We start from the raw sequence: 26,944 nt of genomic DNA on the forward strand, positions 1-26,944 counted from the left end.
GCAATATCTGATGAAATATGCGCTAATTTGCATACATTTCCAGAACCGAAATCTGAACATCAGATAAAGCCACTTTCAAAATTCTTGTTTTATTTTGTTGACATATTAGAGTCAGAAGTTTTTACAGAGGAGGATTTTGGATATCTCTTTTTATCACCTTGTCAACGAGAAAATACTGTCACCAGCCCTAAAAGAAAAAACACATTTTGCCTTGTTTTTATGAATAAAACGTTGTATAAATGAGGCTGTGAATGATATATCAACAATCCCCTCTGTAAAAACCTTCAGAATATAGAAAGGGATCAAAGTGGAAGGTTTGGTGTCTGTAAGTGCTGCTGAAGTGGAGATTTCTAGCTCAGAGTCTGAGTCTGAAAAACTCTTTCTGAGAAAACAACCTTTAAAAGACTTTTTGGACTGTAAAATTCCATCGATTGTTAATGTAAATCATACTTTTACGATTTGTTGCTGATACAAAGGAAATGGCCATTTCTACACCATTGTACAGGAGAGAGAGAGCTTTACAACGATACCTGAGATGACATGGATCAGACAACAGGCAGGGCACAGTTTACCACAGTAGCTGCTAACCTTTGGTGAATTTAGTTAAATTAATTAATAAATTAATAAAGTCATTTTAGCTAAAAAATACACAAGTAAAAGGAACAATTTGATAATATGCAGTGCTGGAAGAGAGCTTATTAGAATTCTCTACCTATATTTACAATGAAATATAATGTCAAAAGGAAACAGAACATATGGAAATTAGGCTACATGTATTATGTATATTATTATATTATATTATATTATATTATATATTAGTAATAGTAGTAGTAGTAGTAGTGATATTTGTTTTTCCAGCTGCAGTTACAGTTCAAACTGAGGCCGAGGCTTGAATTCATGCAGCCAAAACACACACACACACACACACACACACACACTGATGGAGATGTTGTTTGACAGTCTCGCTGACGAGTCGAGGAGAAGCTCTTCTCCTCTCTCTCTCTCTCTCTCTGCAGCAGCTTGTTGTTCAACACTGGGACAAGACATGTTTGAGGTAGGCTAAGTGTGTGTGTGTGTGTGTGTGTGTGTGTGTGTGTGTGTTTACAGTGTGTGTGACAGCCCACAGTGTGTATCTGTGTAACACACTCTGGGTACAACACCAACAACACGAGCAGCTTCAGTGCAGCTGGAGGAAACGTTGTCATGTAACTGTGTTTATTCACAAAGTGGAACGAGCTAACGAGCTAACGAGCTAACGACATCAGCGCTGAACGGACCAATCAGGAGGCAGCAGGTGAGTCGACGGCTGGCGGTGTTTCTGATCAACTCGTTAAACAGCCAGGTGAGCTTTAGTTTGTCTGAACACCATTTAACTGGATGTATATCACCGCCAGTGGCGTTGTTAGGCCTATTTTAGGAGGGGGCCTGAAGCCTCCATAAAATATTCTTAAGCCCCCCCAATAATTTGGCAAAAATTTGTGTGAGATGCGTGCGGTGTAGACGGTCAAGGTCACCCAGTGTTGGTTGGAGCAAAAAACGTGACTGAAATTGATGCAGGCAAACCAGAGTTACACCATGGCTACCCGGCGCTAGGGATAGCGACAACGCTAACCCATGGGGGCAATTCTTTCAACCACAACAAACACTCAGAAAACAATCAGATATCTGTGGTACATGACTGGAATCCTTAGAGACACCACTGAACTCATATAGTGTAGAGTAGAAACAGTAGAAACTTTGTGTTTTTGCATGTAGCCACTCACCTCAGATAGCTGAACTCTGAAACATCCTGGAAAGACATTACTATCCAATCACAGAGAGAAACTAACACTTTGTCCTTGTTGTGATGATTTCTTTACAACAATAAACGGTGGAGCAGTGCAGTGGTGATGTCCAGAATATCTCCGACCGTTTATTTTAGTAAAGAAATCATCACAACAAGGACAAAGTGTTAGTTTCTCTCTGTAATGGGATAGTAATGTCTTTCTGGGATGTTTCAGAGTTGGGCTATCTGAGGTGAGTGGCTACATGCAGAAACACAAAGTTTCTACTGTTTCTACTCTACACTATATGAGTTCAGTGGTGTCTCTAAGGATTCCAGTCATGTACCAGAGATATTTGATTGTTTTCTGAGTTCTTGTTTTTGTTGTGGTTGAAAGAATTGCCCCCATGGGTTAGCGTTGTGTTGCTATCCCTAGCGCAGGGTAGCCATGGCGTAACTCTGGTTTGCCTGCATCAATTCATGTTGCGTTTTTTGCTCCAACCAACACTGGGTGACCGGTAAACAGCTACTCAGCTAAAAGTCCTATCAAGCGTTGTTACCCGTAATGCTTGATATAGCATTGCTAAACACAATTCAAACCCTAGACAATTACAGTATATATAGAGCATGTATGCTTTTGTGCCTCTGCTGATGTCACCCCTTCAAGCTAACCACAACATAACATAAAGACAAAGGGGTTTCTAGAGTGAAGGGTGCACTTTTTTTTCCCATTGGGGTGACTTCCTTCTGGAGCATCAGCTGTGTTTCTCACATTGAAACAGGCCCAGGAAGTTTGTTTGTCGTTGTTTTTCCTTTGTTTGACATCGCAAACACACAATACATTTGCTCCCAGTTATTGCAAATTTGGGTTTGTGTTATACTTGGCTATTCATGTTGTCTGTAAAATCTGTATAATTGCTCAGGTTTACTTTTTTAGCATCTACTTTTGCACAATTACTCATTAGATATTACTTTACTAATTCTCAGATTCATTGGGCTTACCATCCCATGATTCAAAGGTAGTTTTTACTCTAAATAATGTGATTTTTTTTCTGTGCGGAGATCAAAAATGTACATACTGTGCTCCAGATGAATTTACTCAAACACCTGTCTTCATTCTGACATGTCTGTAGTAATCTCATAGGTCTTATCTTAGAACAGACTTAAATAAACTACAAATCTAATGGTTTGTCCCTAAAACCTAGTGACGCCCCTGTATATTGTTATGCAGTGTGTGTGTGTGTGTGTGTACGGCTGTTGAAGCGAAACTAACTTGACCTCTCTCTCCCCTGGTCTCCAGATAGCTCGCTCGCCCACACCGCAGCATAAATCATTCACATGACGACAGATGAACCTCGTCCCGTTTCCTCCGAGTCGACAAAAACAGACTCAACCAACTCTTTTCTTTTTTTTCTTCTCCTGGCAACGTGGCGGAGGTGGCGGTGGCCATGTGGTTTACAGCCCATCCTTCCTTTGCCTCCATCTGGTTCCCGTGGAGACGACGTCTCAGTGACATTGACTCAGACTTCAGGATCATCAAAGGTCACAGGGATTATGGCAATAGGCCAATTTGCCAAAAACTTTGAACTATCTCTTTAAAGATGAAGCAGGATATGGATATGAAGTCAAGACAACATTTTATTTTGTTGATGAAAAACAGGAACAAATACAGTACATTCAGCTTTTGTGATGAACTGACACATTTTAGATAATTTCATATGAACAGATACAAACTTTTCATTAAACAAGATTCACTTTTCATGTTTGACATTTCATCATCTGGAGCAGAACTGAAAATAAAGTTGTTGTTTTTTCATCTCCATCAGTTTACTGGTGCTCATCACTCCATACAAAATAATAACAAATGTAATGTGTAACAATGCAGCAGCAGGAGGACAGGTGCAGTTTAACAGGTTCAATTCTCTGACTTTTCCCTTTGAGAAATAAACTACATGATAAATATGATCATCCTCTTTATCTCTAACTGCTCTGCTTCACTGTCACTGACACCTTCACTGGTAACAGCTTCACTGGGAGGAGATCACCAGTGTTAATGTATGGAAACATCTTCTGAGTAAAAGTGTGTGTGAAGGTGTGTATGTGTGCGTTAGTATCAGGATCAGAGAACGACAGTTTTCCTCTGTTCAAGTCCAGATTCACTCTGATCCTCTGGAACTTCTTCTGCTCTGGGAGAACAGTCCATGGAGTTGATGGTGAATGTTGTGCAACATATTTATCTTCATGGTACAATATTCCCCAAAATCCAGACCATATCTTGTCTCCCTTCCTCTGCACAGACTCTGCTATCACACCCAGTATCCAGTATGTATTGTCTCCAACCTCGACATCCCAGCTGTGAGTCCCTGAGTTAAAACCCTCAGAGCCCAGGACAGAGGAGTACCTATCAATCCTCTCTGGATTGTCAGGAAGCTGCTTATTGACTCCTGGTCTCACACTGGTCAGATCTTTAGACAGGATGAGTCTTGGATGAGCAGTGTTTGGGTCCAGAACCACAGGACTGTAGGAGACCATGTCCTTCATCTTGTTCCAGATGTTGAAGGCCAGGTTGCCCAGGTGTTTGGCCTGGTCTATCAGAGCTCCTGAGTCCAGCCGTGGATCCTCCAGCAGGGGGCGCTGCTGGACTCTTTCCACTGCAGCCTTGTAGTTGAGCAGGAATGAGACGTCTTCAGCTCTCAGCTCGTCCTCTGTGGCTCTGACTGTGTGTGAAAGAGCTGCTATCTCTCTGCTCAGAGCCTCCATCTTCTCCTTCATCCTCTGACTCTTCTGCTCCTCTTCCTCCCTCAGTGCAGCCATCCTGGCCTCCTCTTCCTCTTCTAGAAACTGTTGAAGCTTCTTAAACTGCTCCTTAATCTGCCTCTCTGTGTGTCGGGCCTGGACCTTAATGTGTTCTGCTGTTTGACCAAACTCCACTTGAACTTCTTCTAAACCCTTTAACTTCTCCTTTAAGGGCTCCAGAGTTTCCTCAAGTTCCTTCTTGAGTTGTGAAGCAGCTTCATCGATGGGTCTGATTCTGTGGTTGGTGTGTTTTTCTGAGTCTCTGCAGATGTGACACACTGGCTGCTGATGGTCCAGACAGTAGAGTGTGAGTTTCTCAGAGTGCAGACTGCAGAGAGCCTCTGAAGATCTCTGCTCTCGCTGCTGTAAGAAGCTCTCACACAGGTTATAAAAATGTATTATTATTATTATTATCATTATTATTATTAGGTTCTTCAACACCAGTTTAATAGGTGGTTCAAACACTGAAGATCTCTGCTCTTTTTTCTCTCTCTCCTCTTTCTGTTCTCTCTGCTCTCTCTCCTCTTTCTGCTGTAAGAAGCTCTCACACAGGTTCTTCAACGCCAGGTTAATAGGTGGTTCATCCTTTGAACATCTTCTCTTACAAACTGGACACAGTGGATCTTGTTTCTGTCTCCACCAGCTCTTCAGACAGTCTTTACAGAAGCTGTGGCTGCAGGACAGAACAACAGGATCTCTGAAGACCTCCGTACAGACCGGACAGCAGAGATCCTCCTCTGATCTGGAAGCCATTTAGTCTGTGAGTAAAGCTGAAAACACAGCAGACAGGAAGTAGAGTCAGTCATGGCTCCCCTCCCTCCTCTACTGACTTGACTGAAGTTTACTGTGACTCTGAGTCCAGGTTTTAGTCAAACTCACCTTCAGTGTGTGGAGTGTCAGCAGGTTGAAGCAGCAGTGTTGTAGCTGGACTCACTCACAGGAAGTTGTTAGTTTGGTCTGAATCTGAATCTGATCGTCTCTTCTTCAGTCTGCGTCTCTGTAAATGCGGAGGACGAAACCTTTACCTGGTTCGTCTCAGGTGAGTCAGGTGAGGGGGTGGAGGCTTGCAAAACATGTAAAACAGGTTGATGTCATTCCAGGCTTTTCATGGTGTGGTAAAAAGACAGCATCTGCTTGGATTCCTGATATAAATATAATATTGTTCAATCAGAAACAAAGTTATATATAGAAAATTATAGAGGTGATAGAGGGAAACATTCAAGGAAAGTAAAAGGACATAACATTTTCAGGACTTGGGGTTAACTCTCGCCCTAGTTACCTTCCACACTGGTGAAAAAATTGTTTCTCTTGGGTTGACATTTGTCTTTTTTATCCTGTTGCAGTTTTTTCAGAATTTATTGATTTTTTTTTTTACAAAGGTCAATGTGGGTATCAGTGTCTACAGAATGAATTAGGCTACAGAGGCTGTTAGCTACACAGAGCTGATCTGAACAGAGAGATCTAGACATCTGGGTTCATAATCAGACTTTGATTTAGATTTAGAAAATCAGTCAGTGGCTTTGCTACATGTCTCTTAATACATTTTGAATGAACATGATAGTACAACTGTTTTTACTGTTTGTTTAGTCTTTACAGAAACTGTGGCTGCAGGACTTGACTGAAGTTTACTGTGACTCTGAGTCCAGGTTTTAGTCAAACTCACCTTCAGTGTGTGGAGTGTCAGCAGGTTGAAGCAGCAGTGTTGTAGCTGGACTCACTCACAGGAAGTTGTTAGTTTGGTCTGAAGCTGAATCTGATTGTCTCCTCTTCAGTCAGCGTCTCTGTAAATGCGGAGGACGAAACTTTTTCCTGGTACGTCTCAGGTGAGGGGGTGGAGCCTTGCAAAACATGTAAAACAGGTTGATGTCATTCCAGGCTTTTCATGGTGTGGTAAAAAGACAGCATCTGCTTGGATTCCTGATATAAATATAATATTGTTCAATCAGAAACAAAGTTATATATAGAAAATTATAGAGGTGATAGAGGGAAACATTCAAGGAAAGTAAAAGGACATAACATTTTCAGGACTTGGGGTTAACTCGCGCCCTAGTTACCTTCCACACTGGTGAAAAATGTGTTTCTCTTGGGTTGACATTGGTCTTTTTTTCCCTTTTTTTTCTTGTTAGTGAAACTCACCTTCAGTGTGTGGAGTGTCAGCAGGTTGAAGCAGCAGTGTTGTAGCTGGACTCACTCACAGGAAGTTGTTAGTTTGGTCTGAAGCTGAATCTGATCGTCTCTTCTTCAGTCTGTGACTCTGGGACTGATGAAGTCCGATAAAGTTGTTCCTCAGACTTTGTCCTCTTCGTTAATGATGCAACTGGTTTATTACAGTTGAGCCGGATGAGGGGGCGGAGTTTTGTCAATATTTGTTAATAATACTTGTGGCCACTGGCAATTCTGTTGTATTCTTCAATGACAATTGTCACAGCCTGGCTCTTACAGCCATGACAAAAAGGGAGAGACCACCGTGGCAACAACCAACAAATGTTTATTTAATGATAAATAATAATATACTGTAACCAAAGACCAGATCATGGGGTGTGAGTGTCAGTAAATAGGTGTGTAGAGCATGTTGTGTGAGTGTGAGATGTATGTGTGTGTGGGGTGTTGTAAGGTGCATAACACAAAGGAGCAACAAAGTAAACTAAAGACACTGCATCGCCGTCACCGGTACCTGCAGGAGAGGGGAGAAGGAGAGAGAGTGAGAGCAATCAGCAGGCCTGACTTTATAACCTGGTGACACCGGGCCCAGGTGTCACCGGCAGGCCTTAATCAAGTGGGCGTGACCAGCAGTATGGCACCAGCCCACCACTGGGGACGCCACACCCCCCCCCCTCAAGACAGGGACCCAACGGGATCACTGAAAAACACCTGAAGACCCCACACTTTCCACCCTGCCAACCTCTGCAACCCGGCACCTGCAAACAAACTCAGAGGAAGGACAGGAAGAAAACATGGGACCACAGGTGTCATGAAAACTGAATACATTTACATCATATAACACATACAATAGATAACACAATACCCAATATCCCAATACCCCGCCTAACCCACTGGGGCACGAGAAAGGGCATCGGCCAACACATTATCCTTGCCTTTAATATGTCTAATGTCTAGGCAATGAGCATGATCCGTGTACACAATCAGAACTCCCACCAGAACCTACATGCACTTCAAACCGCTGGCTGACTCCATCACTTTCTGCTTGTGTGGTGCACACCTATACCAACGCTGCTTACTTGGCACACTATACTCAACATCAATGTCGTGTTCCACCAAATTTGTTTGTGAGGGTGGATCACTAAACATGGGATATGCTTTAACGAGCGCCGCAAGTTCCTCACTGTGAGAATCAGGTAAATGCACAAACAAACTCTTCAATTTATTCAAGGCCTCCGAATTCTTGAGCCTACCACAAATGACAGGACCATCAGGGGCGCGGACATCTGTCTCCCTGTCCAATCCGATCACAGGACCCCCCAAACCTGACAACACAGACTCAACCGAAAGAACAGGACTGGCATTCAACCCACACTCAGGACCAACAGGAACAGATTCAACAGTGTCACGTATATAATAAGGTTTTAATAAATTTACATGACAAAGACGAAAGGATTTTCGTCGCGTCGGAGTCGCAATGTAATAATTCTGCTCCGAGACCTGTCGCTCCACAACATAAGGACCTGTAAACTTGGCTTGACATGGGGAATGCACTACTGGAGTCAACGCCAAAACTTGATCTCCAGGGCTGAACCGGCGCCGCTGTCTATGACACTGGTTCGGCTTACTCGTCAACTGACATTTGTGGCACGTTTTCACATACTTGGCAACATCGCGCTTCAACCTTGGCCAGAAAAAAAAACGCAGGACACGGTCATACGTTTTCCTGATGCCCAAATGCCCAGACTCATGTGCGATTTTCAACACTGTGTCCCGAAACAATTCAGGCACAACAATCTGAAACACTGGTTCGCCCACAACATCACCATCACATGGCACCCATTTCCTCACAAGCAACTCATTCTGTACAAAGTATCCGTGCGCAACATTTTCCAACTCAGACCCTGCAATGACACTAGCAACTAACCCGGACAAAGATGGATCAGTACACTGGCCTTTAATCCACTCATCTCGAGAAACTGATGGAGGCAAATCGGGAATGGAGACCACCGACTCTGGTTTACGCACTGGGCTAGACAAATCAGGTGCAGCCAGAACACGGCTCTGCGCTGGAAAAACCTCCGGGTACCTCTGACCACTTTCATCCAGCTCCCCAGACGCAAGTGGCTTCGAAGTAACCACCGGAGGCGGCAGGCCATCCGCCCACACAACACCACCAGCCAGATCGTTGCCCACTATCATGGCTACACCCTCAATCGGCAGCGCAGGACGCACCCCGACAGCCACAGCGCCACGCACCAGATCACACTCCAACACCATGTTATGGCGTGGAACCGGCGTCAGCTCCAAACCCAAGCCTTGCATCAAAATAAAGTCCCCTGTCTCCGTCTTCGATGAGAAAGGCAAAACTGACTCCACAATAAACGAGTGTTTGGCACCAGTGTCACGCAAAATCTTTATTGGCACACGTTCCTTACCGCCAGCCAAAGACACAACTGCATCAGCGATAAAAGGCTCAAAACCATTACTACCACCCGGATCAGCACACGCAAGAGCAGGTGAGAACGACTCGTATTTACTTTTAGACCTCAAAACGGGACACTGATCCTTCCAATGCCCGGCGCCTTGGCAATAATTACACACCCTGCCCCCCTCATCTCTGCCCCTCGAGGTTTTAAAGGCCTGTGACGGGCCAGATGTGGAAAGCTGTGCGCTATAGCGGGAATTACCATAACTACCTGCCCGACGCTGCGCATCACCCAGGCTGCTTTGATGCGTAAGAACAAAATCGTCGGCAAGCTCTGCCGCTTTCAACACAGTAGTCGCCTTCTGTTCACTCAAATACGTTGCAATGCACTGCGGAATCGAATTCTTCAACTGTTCCAGTACAACTAACTCACACAGTCTCTCAAAATCACCCACACAGGCAGCAGAACACCAACGGTTAAAGTGGGACAACAACTCACGCGCAAACTCCATGTGCGTTTGTTTTTCACCCTTTACCCAATTCCTGAATTTTTGGCGATACGCTTCCGGAACTAATTCGTATGCTTTCAACACAGCCGACTTCACTTTTGCATACGACAAACAATCAGCGGCACTTAATGCCGAGTACGCCTCCTGGGCCCTCCCAGTCAAGACGCACTGGAGCATTAAAGTTCTATCCGCATCTGGCCACCGCCTCGCGTCTGCAACGCGCTCGAACAAAGCAAAAAATGTATCAGGGTCCTTCTCATTAAACCTAGGCATCAGTCTCAAATTTGCGCCCAGATCAAAAAAACACTGTCCCTCTCCAGGTGACGCGGAACCCGGAAGCCTCCCATCTCGGACCAAACTCAATTTCTGCTGCTCAAGCTTCATTTTCTCAACTTCAAATCTCATTCGCTCCATTTCAATTCGACTTTCTGCCTCAGTTCTCTGGAGCCTCAACTTTTCCTGCTCTAACTGCAAAGCCATTAACTCCCTGCGCTGCTCAAACGTCAGCCCAGACTCAGACACCGGCACAGAACTTGCCGCATCTGGCGCAGCCAAGTCTGCAAGAGACTCTCCCTTCCCCACAATTCCTTTACCTACTAACGTGGACAAAACAATTTCCTTCAACTCACTTTTATACTCATTCCCTGTAAAATCCATCTCATAATGCTCAGCTATCTGCGCTAACTGCTCCCAGGAACAGCTATTAAGAAACCCCTCTGAGGGCGCATCAACAAACTCTGCCACCGAAGCCATAGCTCAGCACGTGAACCAAACAGAATGCACAGTGTTTACTCTCCCAAAATGCACAATCGAGGCGAGCTTTACCTCCCCGAAGTTTTCCCCACTTACCTGCCTAACCAAAACTTGCCTATCCCTCAACCCTAGTCTTCATGTGGCTTGCGGTGGGAATTTACGCACGCAAAACCAGTGGGTTTGTGAAAGCAACCTGCACGCAGGCGACCACACAATATCCCACGGAGGTGCCCCCGAGATAATTGCCCGAAGACAATTAACACTAACCACGTCGCCACAACACTATAGAAAAAAACAAACCGACGCAACCCAAAGGGGAAACGCCATTCACCTGACAGGGGAAACTTCGCAGTGCAACTGGGCGGCAACACCTAACTTCTCTTTGGAATGCATGAATGAGCAACAGAACAAACAAAAGAGAGGAGAAAAAACAACCGGAGCAACCACAACACTAAGCGCACGGTGGATCTCCCCACCCACGCAACAGGGCACAGCGCGCACCAGGGCCCACTCACCTGATTACACAGCCACGCTGCCCCAACAAACGAACCAAACAAATTTAATCTATCACCAAAATAAGCTTAGGACGAGCCCCCACTCTTGTCACAGCCTGGCTCTTACAGCCATGACAAAAAGGGAGAGACCACCGTGGCAACAACCAACAAATGTTTATTTAATGATAAATAATAATATACTGTAACCAAAGACCAGATCATGGGGTGTGAGTGTCAGTAAATAGAGCTTGCTACTGTGACGTAAACAGCCTAATTCGGCGCAATGCATTATGGGGTTGTGCGGCTCTTGGAAATTCTGACACTTGGTGTGAACGCAAAATTACATTGATTTTGGTCTTGGTTGAATACATATGGTCAGTCTGATTGGACAAATTGAAACCTCAATGATATGTGATAATGATATAGGCTATAATAATATAAAATCAGCCCAGTGCGTGATATAGAGCTGATACGAGCGGAGTTTTATCTGTCTTCATGTTGCCCTTTCATTCATCATCCCATTACACTCTGAATCAAACAGGTGGGGAATGAGAAATCCGCAGCACTAGTCCATTGATCACCGTGTCTGTAGTGCTGCATGAAGCAGACTAGTGTGATCTGGCTGAGGAAAAAAAAAACCTGATGTCCGATGATCCGGGTAGAAAACCAATGAATGAGATCAATAGTAACGAACGAGAGTTTAGCTATATCTATCATGTTTTTCACGCCCTATCACCGTTTACACAAATCTGAAATGATTGAAGAAACATTAATATTTATGTGTGTGTTTTGTGTTGCTATGTGTTGTATTCATTCAGTTTGGGGGAATCACAGTGTCTAGAAAGCATCAGTGGCTCAGCTGACAGGGACAGCTAACGGTAGCTAAGCTAACGGCGGTAGCTAAGCTAGCATCAGGACGTCAGCTGTTAAAACCATAGACTGTAAAAAAAAAACCCTCCCGTTGTGGGACACAACATGAAACTACTCCGGTTAGCTCAGTCATGTTGTAACTCAGATATCCGCTGGAGAAAATATTTTTTTCATGGACTGTTAATTGAGTCACTGAGTCATTAAAGTTAAACAGGTAGCTAACCGTTAGCCCAGCTAATCTCTGATAACCATGACTAATTACAAAAACGTGCACACAGAAATAGTAATGTTTGTCCAATCATTGGTTTTATAGACTTTACAAACATCAGATTAGTCTAAACGGCGATATAGTGACGTGAAAAATGAGATATAGCGAAATTCTCGTCTGTCAATATTGTTCTCATGCTGGTTTTCTACCCAGCAGTAGTTGTAAACAACGAGGCGAATCGTTCTCAGTGCCGTATTTACCCAGAATGCATCGTGCTTTCAGCTGTCAAAGTCACGTGTGCCAGCAAGGTCTATAGGTGTGTAGAGCATGTTGTGTGAGTGTGAGATGTATGTGTGTGTGGGGTGTTGTAAGGTGCATAACACAAAGGAGCAACAAAGTAAACTAAAGACACTGCATCGCCGTCACCGGTACCTGCAGGAGAGGGGAGAAGGAGAGAGAGTGAGAGCAATCAGCAGGCCTGACTTTATAACCTGGTGACACCGGGCCCAGGTGTCACCGGCAGGCCTTAATCAAGAGGGCGTGACCAGCAGTATGGCACCAGCCCACCACTGGGGACGCCACACAATACAGCTTCTATCTATCTATCTATCTATCTATCTATCTATCTATCTATCTATCTATCTATCTATCTATCTATCTATCTATCTATCTATCTATCTATCTATCTATCTATCTATCTATCTATCTATCTATCTATCTATCTATCTATCTATCTATCTATCGAATGTATAGACTGTTGGTGACCACAGTTCAGTTTTAATGAATGAGGAGTGTTTGAACGGGTTACAGTACACAAATACTTGGGTATTCATTTTGACTCTCAGTTACAGTGGGCTCATCACGTTGATTATGTTTGTTCAAGAGTCAGTCAGGGCCTGTACTTTCTGCGCAGTCTCAGGGTTTATGGAGCAGATAAAAAAGTTATGTTGTTGTTGTTTTACAGAGCAGCCATCGGCATTACAACGTGGTTTGGTAACCTGACCGTTAAACTTAGATCACAACTCCAAAACCTGATCAAAAGGCCAGGTAAAGTAATCGGCATGCTGCCTCCATCTTCTCTCCAGGAGATATTTGAGCAGACAGTTATGAAGCAAGGTCAAGAAAATCACCTCAGACCTGAATCACATCTTCCACAAGGAGTCTGAACTGATGCCTTCAGGCAGAAGGTACAGGTTACCCAACTGTAATCTTAATAGGTACAAATTCCCACTGATCCCATTATCAATCAAGCTACTTAACAGCAGGAAATAAATTGTGTATGTGCGTGTGGGAGGGGTAGGGTGGGGGGTGGGGGGAGAGGGTCAGTGAGTGTGTTGCTGTGTTTAAAGAGGAACTACAATAATGTGAGATAGACCATTGCTGCTGTAGCAAGTGGTCAAATTTGGCATTCTGCAATTCTACTGTATATGTTCGTGTAGGGCACTGTGCAACCATTTTTTTTTGTGCAATCATTTCCGGGCATCTGTGGGGGGGGGGGGGCTTTGTGCAGCTTTGAGGAGGTGATATGGTAATGTGTTATGTTGAGCATGTGTTGTTTGTATTCTTAAATGTTGATTGTATATGTCTGTATATGTGCCGCCTGGAGTCTCTTGTCTGATCAGAATTAATTTCTCCCAAGGGGGACAATAAAGACTCATCTCATGTTTTGTGATGAACTGACACGTTGATACATTTTATATCGTTTCATATGAACAGATACAAACTTTACACACATGTAATTACTTACAAGAATCACTTTTCATGTTTAACATTTCATCATCAGGAGCAGAACTGAAAACAAAGTTTTTATCTCCATCAGTTTACTGGTGCTCATTACTCCACACAAAAGTCATAACAAACATAAGATGAAATCATCTCACATATTGAAAAGTAGTATAAAAAAAAAAAAAAAAAAAAAAAGGAACCTAAAAATATAATGGGAGGACAGGTGCAGTTTAACAGGTTCAATTCACTGACTTTTCCCTTTAAGAAATAAACTACATTATAAATATGATCATCCTCTATATCTCTAACTTCTCTGCTCCACTGTCACTGACACCTTCACTGGTAACAGCTTCAATGGGACTTTATCACCTGTGTTAATATATGGAAACATCTTCTGAGTAAAAGTGTGTGTGAAGGTGTGTATGTGTGTGTTAGTATGAGATTCAGAGAACGACAGTTTTCCTCTGTTCAAGTCCAGATTCACTCTGATCCTCTGGAGCTTCTTCTGCTCTGGGAGATCAATGCCTGGATCTGATGGTGAACGTGCTAAATATTTACATTTATAGAGCGATATTCTCCATAATCCAGACCCTGTCTTGTCTCCCTTCCTCTGCACAGACTCTGTTAACACACCCAGTTGCCACCATGTACTGTCTCCAACCTCGACATCCCAGCTGTGAGTCCCTGAGTTAAAGCCCTCAGAGCCCAGGACAGAGCAGAAATGATCAAACCTCTCTGGATTGTCAGGAAGCTGTTGTTTGTTTCCTCGTCTCACACTGGTCAGATCTTCAGACAGGATGAGTCTTGGATGAGCAGTGTTTGGGTCCAGAACCACAGCACTGTAGGAGACCATGTCCTTCATCTTGTTCCAGATGTTGCCCAGGTGTTTGGCCTGGTCTATCAGAGCTCCTGAGTCCAGCTGTGGATCCTCCAGCAGGGGGCGCTGCTGGACTCTTTCCACTGCAGCCTTGTAGTTGAGCAGGAATGAGACGTCTTCAGCTCTCAGCTCGTCCTCTGTGGCTCTGACTGTGTGTGAAAGAGCTGCTATCTCTCTGCTCAGAGCCTCCATCTTCTCCTTCATCCTCTGACTCTTCTGCTCCTCTTCCTCCCTCAGTGCAGCCATCCTGGCCTCCTCTTCCTCTTCTAGAAACTGGTGAAGCTTCTTAAACTGCTCCTTAATCTGCCTCTCTGTGTGTCGGGCCTGGACCTTAATGTGTTCTGCTGCTTGACCAAACTTCACTTGAACTTCTTCAAAACCCTTTGACTTCTTCTTTAAGGACTCCAGCGTTTCCTCAAGTTCCTTCTTGAGTTGTGAAGCAGCTTCATCGATGGGTCTGAATCTGTGGTTGGTGTGTTTTTCTGAGTCTCTGCAGACGAGACACACTGGCTGCTGATGGTCCAGACAGAAGAGTGTGAGTTTCTCAGAGTGCAGACTGCAGAGAGCCTCTGAAGATCTCTGCTCTCTCTCTAGTAAGAAGCTCTCACACAGGTTCTTCAATGCCAGGTTCAGAGGTGGTTTTTCCTTGGAAGATCTTCTCTTACAAACTGGACACAGTCGATCTTGTTTCTCCTTCCACCATCTCTTCAGACAGTCTTTACAGAAGCTGTGGCTGCAGGACAGAAGAACAGGATTTCTGAAGACCTCGGTACAGACCGGACAGCAGAGATCCTCCTCTGGTCTGGAAGCCATTTAGTCTGTGAGTGAAGCTGAAAACACAGCAGACAAGAAGTAGAGTCAGTCATTTTTTTTTATTGACGTGAGATAAGCATAACAGAAATATCTAAGCACATAACATAGCATATGTTGATATTATGCATTATACAAAGAGATAGAGGTGGACAAAGCAGACAGGGGGATAATGAGAAAAGGAAACAAAAATGACAATGACAGTACAAATAATGACATTAAAATACGTAATACAAATAAAAATAAATAAAATTAAAAATAAACAATGCCAGATTTGGAGGAATCCATTTACCTAGTGAAAAGTTCTTAAAGAGGGGCTATGTTGAATCTTTCAAAAATACAGTTCGTTTTCATAGCTTTTTTGTTTTTAATGTCTTTTATTGTAGTTGCATATTGGAGAACTTCTTGTGTGAAATGAAATGATCCAGGCTGGGTTTTGATTCTGTCCATTTTTTTTTTGTGGATATGAAATTTGGCCATAAGTACTACCAGTTGTATAAAGAATGTTGTGTCTTTGTCCAGCTTGTTGTTTAAAAAAAAAAAAAAAAGTCCTTTTCTTGTAAAGTGATCACTTGTCCGGTTGTTCTTCTTATGAAGTGTTGAATGTCAATCCAAATGTTTTAGAGTACATGCATTTATAGAAAAGGTGCTGTATTGTTTCGATTTCCTGTCCACAGAAAACACAAAGAAAATCCATATCAATTTTGAATCTTTCCAGAGTCTTTTTTGCTGGATAAATATTATGCATTATTTTGAAAGACACTTCTTTCCTCCTCTACTGACTTGACTGAAGTTTACTGTGACTCTGAGTCCAGGTTTTAGTCAAACTCACCTTCAGTGTTTAACCTCTATCGTCTGAAGAAACTCAATGTGATAAATGTTGTGCAGTAGAAAGTAGCAGATCAGTGGAGGAGAAACATGAAGAGAAGAAAATAGTCCAGTTCCTCAAACTTCTACTAAAGTTCTTCAGTAAATAATCAAAGTGAAATAAAGAGCAGCAGCGACTATTCACAAAAACTCACCTTCAGTGTGTGGAGTGTCAGCAGGTTGTAGCAGCAGTGTTGTAGCTGGACTCACTCTCAAGAAGTTGTTAGTTTGGTCTGAAGCTGAATCTGATCGTCTCTTCTTCAGTCTGCGTCTCTGGGACTGAGGAGGAAATGCAGCAGTTTCCTGGTTTGAGCTAGAGCACTGGAAAAGAGAGTAACGACACGCATTGGTTCAATGGAAGCGCCTCCTGGTGGAGGAATATGGGTTTTGCAAAAGCGCCGAAGAAATGAAATCTCTGCATTGTTGGTGAATGAGCAAGTGTGGTATTGTCAATAATTTAAGGACATTTATAGATCACCCACGTTAATAGCATAATTGAGAATCCTTTACAGATAAATATTAACACATAGGCGAGTAAAAAAAAAAAAAAAAAAGTTGTCTACATTAATGTTTCAATCTACATTTTGTAATAAACAAATTATAAGTATAATTTGATATGACCAAGAAACCTAAAAACAAAAACACGGCCGTTTTCATCAATTTACAAGCAAGTGGGCAACACACATACACTGGAGTGAATGAGTTTTCTGGGCGTTTTTGCAATGCCCATATCCTGCCACTCGGGGCACAAAACCCTTACCACGGGAGTCAATGGTGGTGTTGTTACTCTCTTTTCCAGTGCTCTAGTTTGAGCCATGTGAGGGGGCGGATCATTGTCACACTTAAAAGTTCAGCAGGAAGATGCAACAGTTCGGTTTAGTTTCTGTTTGTGATTTGTTTAACCTCTATCGTCTGAAGAAACTCAATGTGATAAATGTTGTGCAGTAGAAAGTAGCAGATCAGTGGAGCAGAAACATGAAGAGAAGAAATAAGTCCAGTTCCTCAAACTTCTACTAAAGTTCTTCAGTAAATAATCAAAGTGAAATAAAGAGCAGCAGTGACTGTTCACAAAAACTCTGTGTTCATCTCTGTCTTTGTTTTCCCAGTTGCAGCAGTTTTGTCTTAAATCAGTGTTCAGTCAGTTTCACTTCACTCTAAACAGCCTCCCAAATATTATGCCAATTCAACAGTTCACACATTATGTATGTTTGCATCCTCCTGTACTCAGATCTGGACTCTGATCACATGGATGGTATCTGGCTCACAGGAGTCGGCCAGCTTCTTTAGGTCTCTACCTGACGGACCTCAGAACCAGGCCTAGGAGCAGTGGTGGTGGGATTTCACTCTCTGGAGGTTTACTGTGCTGTGCTTTTACATTAAGGTGATTAACATTCAAATGGTTTCAGGGTTGTTGGGTTTTTGTAAATGGTTTAGGTCCTGTATGTTTAGTGGCAACTGGAAATGTCCACCAGTTAGCCACAAGCTAGATTTTTAGCTGACTCATCGGGGCAGTAACCGTTAGCTTGAAGGAGGTTCGTCAGACCTCAGACCTCTCACTGAGACGTACAACAGTCTTTTCTCTTTTCTTTTACCCGCACCGTGATTTTGTAACGATGAAGCATGACTTATCACATGGAAGCATCACATTAACTCAGGGAAGTTATTAAAGTGACCAAACAAGCTTATAGAAAGACAATCAAAGACCATCCTATGGACAGTTACATGATGTCATTCTGACATCCCACCATTCCGACATACCGCTATTCTGACATACCGCTATTTAGACATCCCACCATTCCTACATACCGCTATTCCAACATGTCCTTGTCCCACCAATCCAACAAGGCTTTCAATACAAGAAAATGTGCATTACTCAACAGGTGACTCCCTTCTACTTATCTGGACTCTCTACTTCTGGACTCTCTATCTATCTGGCCTGTTTAGCCTCTATCTGGTCTTTTTTTTTTACTTAACCAACTCCTTTCATCATTGCCTAAACCCAACCAGTGCAGAATCTTTTGGGGAAAAAATACGCTATTAAAGGAATTTGTCGGAAAGGCAGGATGTTTAAAAAAAGAAAAAAATACAGTCATTCCAAACATAGGAGGCAAGAATTGTCTGAATGATGAGACTTTTGATAGAAAATTAAGTGTTGCCATTTAGACAATTAAGCCGTTTTCCCACTAAAATTAGCGGGTCGACGCGGGTTTTTTAAACGCGGGTCGACCCGCTAACAATCGGCATTTGGCCCCTTTCCCATTGACCAAAATGAGCCGAGTCTGACCCCCCGCTGAGGGATCAGACAGAGCATAAACCAGTCGCCCCGCTCTCATCCGCGGTGCAAGAGACACACACAGCCATGCCACAGCCGCCCGCCGCGGAGTGTCCGTCCGCCGAGGTAGACTCTCTGGCTGGCTGACCTGGAGCACCAGGACCGCGGAGGACAGAGAGTCTGCTGCGGCCGGATGACGGACGTCCGCGGCACAACACGTCAGTTAAACAGACTGTCGCTTCTTTTCTTTTCTTTTTTTCTATCGTTTTTGGTCAGTGTTGTTAGATCTTTGATCCCAGTCTCGGATGAGAGCAGAGCGGAGCAGAGCTTTGTTTTGGTACGTGATATGAGACGCGACCGGCGCGATGACGTAGCGTCACGTAACGTTCAGTGTCATCACGTAAATTAGCGGGTCGACGCGGGTCTGGCGTTCCCATTGCAAGCCGTTCGGAGCCGAGCCGATTAAAGGCGATTTTAACCCGCGTCGCTTGCCGAGTCGTTTGTCGTTTGTCTTTGTGCTGTTTGTCGTTCGCCTTTCCCACTGCCACCAAAAGCCGATTGTTAGCGGGTTTAAACGGGTTTTTTGGCCAGTGGGAAAGGGGTATTAGAGGCCTGTCAGACTGGTGGGATGTCGGAATGGCGGTTGCCCCCCCACACCCTTATGGACAACAACACCAGACAGGTTTGGCAAGGAATTCAAGAAATTACCAACTACAAGGACAGAACAACAACCAGTGACACCAACAGCAGCGCCTCACTGGAAGATGAGCTCAACAGCTTCTTTGCCCGGTCCTGTCAGAGTATCTGGGTAGGGCCTGTGCCTTTGAACCTGCTGGTGTATTTACAGTACAAACATCTTTAATCTGTCACTAGCGCAGGCTATCATCCCACCCTGCCCCACATCTGCAACCATCATCCCAGTCCCTATAGTCTGCAGTACTCAGTCTGAATGATTATAGACCAGTCGCTCTGACTCCCATTGTCACAAAGTGCTTCATAGGGATTATGGAAAAAGGCCAATTTGCCAAAATGTTGAACTATCCATTTGAAGACAAAGCTGAATATGAATCCAAGTCAAGACAACATTTTATTTTGTTGATGAAAAACAGGAACAAATGTGCATTCAGCTTCTGTGATGAACTGACAACTTGATACATTTTAGATCATTTCATATGAACGGATACAAACTTTTCACATTTAATTAAACAAGAATCACTTTTCATGTTTGACATTTCATCATCTGGAGCACAAATGAAAATAAAGTATTTTTCTCCATCAGTTAATTATTGGTGCTCATCACTTCACACAAAGTCTTTAACAAACATCAATGTGAAATCATTTTACACATATAAAAAAAAGGAAAACTGCAATAATGACACAGCAGGTGCAGTTTAACAGGTTAAATTCTCTGACTTTTCCCTTAACAACATTATTAATATGATCATCCTCTTTATATCTAACTGCTCTCCTCTGCTTCACTGTCACTGGCACCTTCGCTGGTAACATCTTCACTGGGAGGAAATCAATAGTCTCAACATATGGAAACATCCTCTCAGTGAAAGTGTGTGTGAAGGTGTGTATGTGTGTGTTAGTATCAGGATCAGAGAACGACAGTTTTCCTCTGTTCAAGTCCAGATTCACTCTGATCCTCTGGAACTTCTTCTGTAGATCAATGAATGGACCCGATGGTGAACATGCTCTAAACCAGTGACCTTCATAGAATGATATTCTCCATGATTCAGACCCTATCTTCTTCCCCTTCCTCTGCACAGACTCTGGTAACACGCCCAGTGACCACCATGTACTGTCTCCAACCCAGACATCCCAGCTGTGAGTCCCTGAGTTAAAACCCTCAGAGCCCAGGACAGAGTAGTAATAATCGATCCTCTCTGGATTGTCAGGAAGCTGCTGTTTGTCTCCATATCTCACATTGGTCAGATCTTCAGACAGGCTGAGTCTTGGATCAGCAGTGTTTGGGTCCAGAACCACAGGACTGTAGGAGACCACGTCCTTCATCTTGTTCCAGATGTTGAAGGCCAGGTTGCCCAGGTGTTTGGCCTGGTCTATCAGAGCTCCTGAGTCCAGCTGTGGATCCTCCAGCAGGGGGCGCTGCTGGACTCTTTCCACTGCAGCCTTGTAGTTGAGCAGGAATGAGACATCTTCAGCTCTCAGCTCGTCCTCTGTGGCTCTGACTGTGTGTGAAAGAGCTGCTATCTCTCTGCTCAGAGCCTCCATCTTCTCCTTCATCCTCTGACTCTTCTGCTCCTCTTCCTCCCTCAGTGCAGCCATCCTGGCCTCCTCTTCCTCTTCTAGAAACTGGTGAAGCTTCTTAAACTGCTCCTTAATCTGCCTCTCTGTGTGTCGGGCCTGGACCTTAATGTGTTCTGCTGTTTGATCAAACTCCACTTGAACTTCTTCAAAACCCTTTAACTTCTTCTTTAAGGGCTCCAGAGTTTCCTCAAGTTCCTTCTTGAGTTGTGAAGCAACTTCATCGATGGGTCTGAATCTGTGGTTGGTGTGTTTTTTTGAATCTCTGCAGATGAGACACACTGGCTGCTGATGGTCCAGACAGAAGAGTTTGAGTTTCTCAGAGTGCAGACTGCAGAGAGGCTCTGAAGATCTCTGCTCTCTCTGCTGTAAGAAGCTCTCACACAGGTTCTTCAGTGCCAGGTTCAGAGGCGGTTCTTCCTTTGAAGATCTTCTCTTACAAACTGGACACAGTTGATCTTGTTTCTGCTTCCACCAGCTCTTCAGACAGTCTTTACAGAAGCTGTGGCTGCAGGACAGAATAACAGGATCTCTGAAGACCTCCTTACAGACCGGACAGCAGAGATCCTCCTCTAGTCTGGAAGCCATTTAGTCTGTGAGTGGAGCTGAAAACACAGCAGACAGGAAGTAGAGTCAGTCATGGCTCCCCTCCCTCCTCTACTGTCTTGACTGAAGTTTACTGTGACTCTGAGTCCAGGTTTTAGTCAAACTCACCTTCAGTGTGTGGAGTGTCAGCAGGTTGAAGCAGCGGTGTTGTAGCTGGACTCACTCACAGGAAGTTGTTGGTTTGGTCTGAAGCTGAATCTGATCGTCTCTTCTTCAGTCTGCGTCTCTGTGACTGAGTTTTTCTTGGTTTGTCTCAGTTGAGTCAGGTGAGGGGGCGGAGCTTTGCCTGATTCTTAACGTAAATAGAATATTGTTTAGTCAGAAACATATCAGTAACTCAGATGTTGGGTAGAAAATTATAGAGGTGATAGAGGGAAACATTCAAGGAATGTAAAAGGACATAACATTTTCAGGACTTGGGGTTAACTCTCGCCCTAGTTACTTTCCACACCAGTGAAACATTTGTTTATCTTGTGTTGACATCTGTCTTTTTTTCCTGTTGCAGTATTTTCAGAATCTATTGATTTTTTTGAACAAAGGTCAATGTTGGCGTCAGTGTCTACGAATCAGGTCGAATCAGGCTACAGAGGCTGTTAGCTACACAGAGCTGATCTGAACAGAGAGATCTAGACATCTGGGTTCATAATCAGACTTTGAATTAGATTTAGTTCTTGAAATCAGTCAATGACATTGTTACATGTCTCTTAATACATTTTGAATGAACATGATACAACTGTTTTTACTGTTTGTTTAGTCTTTACAGAAACTGTGGCTGCAGGACTTGACTGAAGTTTACTGTGACTCTGAGTCCAGGTTTTATTCAAACTCACCTTCAGTGTGTGGAGTGTCAGCAGGTTGAAGCAGCAGTGTTGTAGCTGGACTCACTCACAGGAAGTTGTTAGTTTGGTCTGAAGCTGAATCTGATCGTCTCTTCTTCAGTCTGTGACTCTGGGACTAATGAAATCTGATAAAGTTGCTCCTCAGACTTTGTCCTCTTCGTTAATGATGCAACTGGTTTATTTCAGTTGAGCCGGGCAAGGGGGCGGAGTTCTGTCAATATTTGTTTATAAAACTTGTGGCCACTGGCAATTCTGTTGTATTCTTCAATGACAATAAAGCTTCTATCTATCTATCTATCTATCTATCTATCTATCTATCTATCTATCTATCTATCTATCTATCTATCTATCTATCTATCTATCTATCTATCTATCTATCTATCTATCTATCTATCTATCTATCTATCTATCTATCTATCTAATGTATAGACTGTTGGTGACCACAGTTCAGTTTTAATGAATGAGGAGTGTTTGAACGGGTTACAGTACACAAATACTTGGGTATTCATTTTGACTCTCAGTTACAGTGGGGTCATCACGTTGATTATGTTTGTTCAAGAGTCAGTCAGGGCCTGTACTTTCGGCGCAGTCTCAGGGTTCATGGAGTGGATAAAAAAGTTATGTTGTTGTTGTTTTACAGAGCAGCCATCGGCATTACAACGTGGTTTGGTAACCTGACCGTTAAACTTAAATCACAACTCCAAAACCTGATCAAAAGGGCAGGTAAAGTAATCGGCATGCTGCCTCCATCTTCTCTCCAGGAGATATTTGAGCAGACAGTTATGAAGCAAGGTCAAAAAAATCACCTCAGACCTTAATCACATCTTCCGCAAGGAGTCTGAACTGATGCCTTCAGGCAGAAGGTACAGGTTACCCAACTGTAAACTTAAAGCAGAAGTAAGCGATCCGGTCGTTTTGGCTAATGCTGCGTTCCAGGCAGGCTTTTGAAACCGTAAGTTACAGCTTCAAATCACAACTTACGACTTTGTAGCGTTTCAGGCAACCCGCAACTCGCGTTTCTCCAACCTGTTGCCTGTGAAAGTCACTATAACGGCCACTCGTAACTTCCGACCCGTGAACTCGTACCGGATCGAACTGGTACGACTTCACAGGTCGGAAAAACACGAGTTACGGGCTGCCCTGAACGCACCATAACTTCTTGTCAGCCGACGGAGTTAGCAGCCCCCGCCCTCGTCATGGATCTATTGGTCCTCGTCCCTACGTCACCACATTCACAGCGTCCCTTGGCTGCACACACAGCCCTTCATGCCGTTCTCTCTCCTCATTGGATAAAAATTGTAAGATACAAGAAAAGTTTTCTCCTCGGCTCAGAGCAGAGCAGAGTGACTGACAGACCCGTGTTTCGGTCCAAACACTCTATGTAAGTGATTGCTGTCGGAATATATAACTATTTAAGACTTATATTAACACAAAAATATTGCTTACTTTTGCTTTAATATAGGTACAAACTCTCATTTATCCCATTATCAATCAAGCTACTTAACAGCAGGAAATAAATTGTGTATGTGCGTGTGTGTGCGTGTGGGAGGGGTAGGGTGGGGGGTGGGGGGAGAGGGTCAGTGAGTGTGTTGCTGTGTTTAAAGAGGAACTACAATAATGTGAGATAGACCATTGCTGCTGTAGCAAGTGGTCAAATTTGGCATTCTGCAATTCTACTGTATATGTTCGTGTAGGACACTGTGCAACCATTTTTTGTGCAATCATTTGCGGGCATCTGTGCGGGGGGGGGGGGCTTTGTGCAGCTTTGAGGAGGTGATATGGTAATGTGTTATGTTGAGCATGTGTTTTTTGTATTCTTAAATGTTGATTGTATATGTCTGTATATGTGGCGCCTGGAGTCTCTTGTCTGACCAGACAAGGGGGCCAATAAAGACTCATCTCATGTTTTGTGATGAACTGACACGTTGATACATTTTATATTGTTTCATATGAACAGATACAAACTTTACACACATGTAATTAATCAAGAATCACTTTTCATGTTTAACATTTCATCATCAGGAGCAGAACTGAAAACAAAGTTTATATCTCCATCAGTTTACTGGTGCTCATTACTCCACACAAAAGTCATAACAAACATAATATGAAATGATCTCACATATTGAAAAGTAGTAAAAAAAAAAAAAAAAAAGGAGCCTAAAAATATAATGGGAGGACAGGTGCAGTTTAACAGGTTCAATTCACTGACTTTTCCCTTTAAGAAATAAACTACATTATAAATATGATCATCCTCTATATCTCTAACTGCTCTGCTCCACTGTCACTGACACCTTCACTGGTAACAGCTTCACTGGGAGGAGATCACCAGTGTAAATGTATGGAAACATGTTCTGAGTGAAAGGTTGTGTGAAGGTGTGTATGTGTGCGTTAGTATCAGGATCAGAGAACGACAGTTTTCCTCTGTTCAAGTCCAGATTCACTCTGATCCTCTGGAGCTTCTTCTGCTCTGGGAGAACAATGCCTGGATCTGATGGTGAACGTGCTAAATATTTACATTTATAGAGCGATATTCTCCATAATCCAGACCCTGTCTTGTCTCCCTTCCTCTGCACAGACTCTGTTAACACACCCAGTTGCCACCATGTACTGTCTCCAACCTCGACATCCCAGCTGTGAGTCCCTGAGTTAAAGCCCTCAGAGCCCAGGACAGAGCAGAAATGATCAAACCTCTCTGGATTGTCAGGAAGCTGTTGTTTGTTTCCTCGTCTCACACTGGTCAGATCTTCAGACAGGATGAGATCTGGATGAGCAGTGTTTGGGTCCAGAACCACAGGACTGTAGGGGACCATGTCCTTTATCTTGCTCCAGATGTTGCCCAGGTGTTTGGCCTGGTCTATCAGAGCTCCTGAGTCCAGCTGTGGATCCTGCAGCAGGGGGCGCTGCTGGACTCTTTCCACTGCAGCCTTGTAGTTGAGCAGGAATGAGACGTCTTCAGCTCTCAGCTCGTCCTCTGTGGCTCTGACTGTGTGTGAAAGAGCTGCTCTCTCTCTGCTCAGAGCCTCCATCTTCTCCTTCATCCTCTGACTCTTCTGCTCCTCTTCCTCCCTCAGTGCAGCCATCCTGGCCTCCTCTTCCTCTTCTAGAAACTGGTGAAGCTTCTCAAACTGCTCCTTAATCTGCCTCTCTGTGTGTCGGGCCTGGACCTTAATGTGTTCTGCTGCTTGACCAAACTTCACTTGAACTTCTTCAAAACCCTTTAACTTCTTCTTTAAGGGCTCCAGAGTTTCCTCAAGTTCCTTCTTGAGTTGTGAAGCAGCTTCATCAATGGGTCTGAATCTGTGGTTGGTGTGTGTTTCTGAATCTCTGCAGACAAGACACACTGGCTGCTGATGGTCCAGACAGAAGAGTTTGAGTTTCTCAGAGTGCAGACTGCAGAGGGCCTCTGAAGATCTCTGCTCTCTCAGCTGTAAGAAGCTCTCACACAGGTTCTTCAATGCCAGGTTCAGAGGTGGTTTTTCCTTGGAAGATCTTCTCTTACAAACTGGACACAGTCGATCTTGTTTCTCCTTCCACCAGCTCTTCAGACAGTCTTTACAGAAGCTGTGGCTGCAGGACAGAACAACAGGATTTCTGAAGACCTCTGTACAGACCGGACAGCAGAGATCATCCTCTAATCTGGAAGCCATTTAGTCTGAGAGAGAAGCTGAAAACACAGCAGACAAGAAGTAGAGTCAGTCATTTTTTTTATTGACGTGAGATAAGCATAACAGAAATATCTAAGCACATAACATAGCATATGTTGATATTATGCATTATACAAAGAGATAGAGGTGGACAAAGCAGACAGGGGGATAATGAGAAAAGGAAACAAAAATGACAATGACAGTACAAATAATGACATTAAAATAATAAAAATAAAAATAAATAAAATTAAAAATAAACAATGCCAGATTTGGAGGAATCCATTTACCTAGTGAAAAGTTCTTAAAGAGGGGCTATGTTGAATCTTTCAAAAATACAGTTCGTTTTCATAGCTATTTTATTTTTAATGTCTTTTATTGTAGTTGCATATTGGAGAACTTCTTGTGTGAAATGATCCAGGCTGGGTTTTGATTCTGTCCATTTTTTTTGTGGATATGAAATTTGGCCATAAGTACTACCAGTTGTATAAAGAATGTTGTGTCTTGGTCCAGCTTGTTGTTTTCAAAAAAAAATAAAAACGTCCTTTTCTTGTAAAGTGATCACTTGTCCGGTTGTTCTTTTTATGAAGTGTTGAATGTCAATCCAGAATGTTATAGAAAAGGTGCTGTATTGTTTCGATTTCTTGTCCACAGAAAACACAAAGAAAATCCATATCAACTTTGAATCTTTCCAGAGTCTTTTTTGCTGGATAAAAATTATGCATTATTTTGAAAGACACTTCTTTCCTCCTCTACTGACTTGACTGAAGTTTACTGTGACTCTGAGTCCAGGTTTTAGTCAAACTCACCTTCAGTGTTTAACCTCTATCGTCTGAAGAAACTCAATGTGATAAATGTTGTGCAGTAGAAAGTAGCAGATCGTGGAGCAGAAACATGAAGAGAAGAAAGAAGTCCAGTTCCTCAAACTTCTACTAAAGTTCTTCAGTAAATAATCAGAGTGAAATAAAGAGCAGCAGTGACTGTTTACAAAAACTCACCTAACCACCTTCAGTGTGTGGAGTGTCAGCAGGTTGAAGCAGCAGTGTTGTAGCTGGACTC

The 26,944-nt window shown here is 43.3% G+C and overlaps 2 protein-coding genes and 1 pseudogene across 3 annotated transcripts; all 3 read right to left on the reverse strand.

The window, feature by feature from the left end:
• Positions 1-3,742: 3,742 nt before the first annotated feature.
• LOC311005898 (nuclear factor 7, ovary-like) lies at positions 3,743-6,342 on the reverse strand (the record flags this gene model as incomplete). Its single annotated transcript, XM_083998505.1, has 4 exons — positions 6,222-6,342; positions 5,438-5,621; positions 5,109-5,328; positions 3,743-4,940 (listed from the first exon to the last, which is right to left on the reverse strand). The coding sequence occupies exons 3-4, from the start codon at positions 5,309-5,311 to the stop codon at positions 3,743-3,745; spliced, it is 1,401 nt and encodes a 466-aa protein (XP_083854631.1). The 5' UTR covers positions 5,312-5,328; positions 5,438-5,621; positions 6,222-6,342.
• Positions 6,343-13,779: 7,437 nt separating this feature from the next.
• LOC311005899 lies at positions 13,780-21,387 on the reverse strand (annotated as a pseudogene). Its single transcript has 3 exons — positions 19,993-21,387; positions 16,415-16,448; positions 13,780-15,412 (listed from the first exon to the last, which is right to left on the reverse strand). The product of its transcript is annotated as an uncharacterized misc_RNA (transcript).
• Positions 21,388-24,505: 3,118 nt separating this feature from the next.
• Positions 24,506-26,925, reverse strand: LOC311006137 (E3 ubiquitin-protein ligase TRIM39-like; the record flags this gene model as incomplete). Its single annotated transcript, XM_083998840.1, has 2 exons — positions 26,892-26,925; positions 24,506-25,908 (listed from the first exon to the last, which is right to left on the reverse strand). The coding sequence occupies exon 2, from the start codon at positions 25,889-25,891 to the stop codon at positions 24,506-24,508; it is 1,386 nt and encodes a 461-aa protein (XP_083854966.1). The 5' UTR covers positions 25,892-25,908; positions 26,892-26,925.
• Positions 26,926-26,944: the final 19 nt, after the last annotated feature.

Source organism: Trachurus trachurus, assembly GCF_905171665.1.
Source record: "Trachurus trachurus genome assembly, chromosome: 22".
Classification (NCBI taxonomy): Eukaryota; Metazoa; Chordata; class Actinopteri; order Carangiformes; family Carangidae; genus Trachurus; species Trachurus trachurus.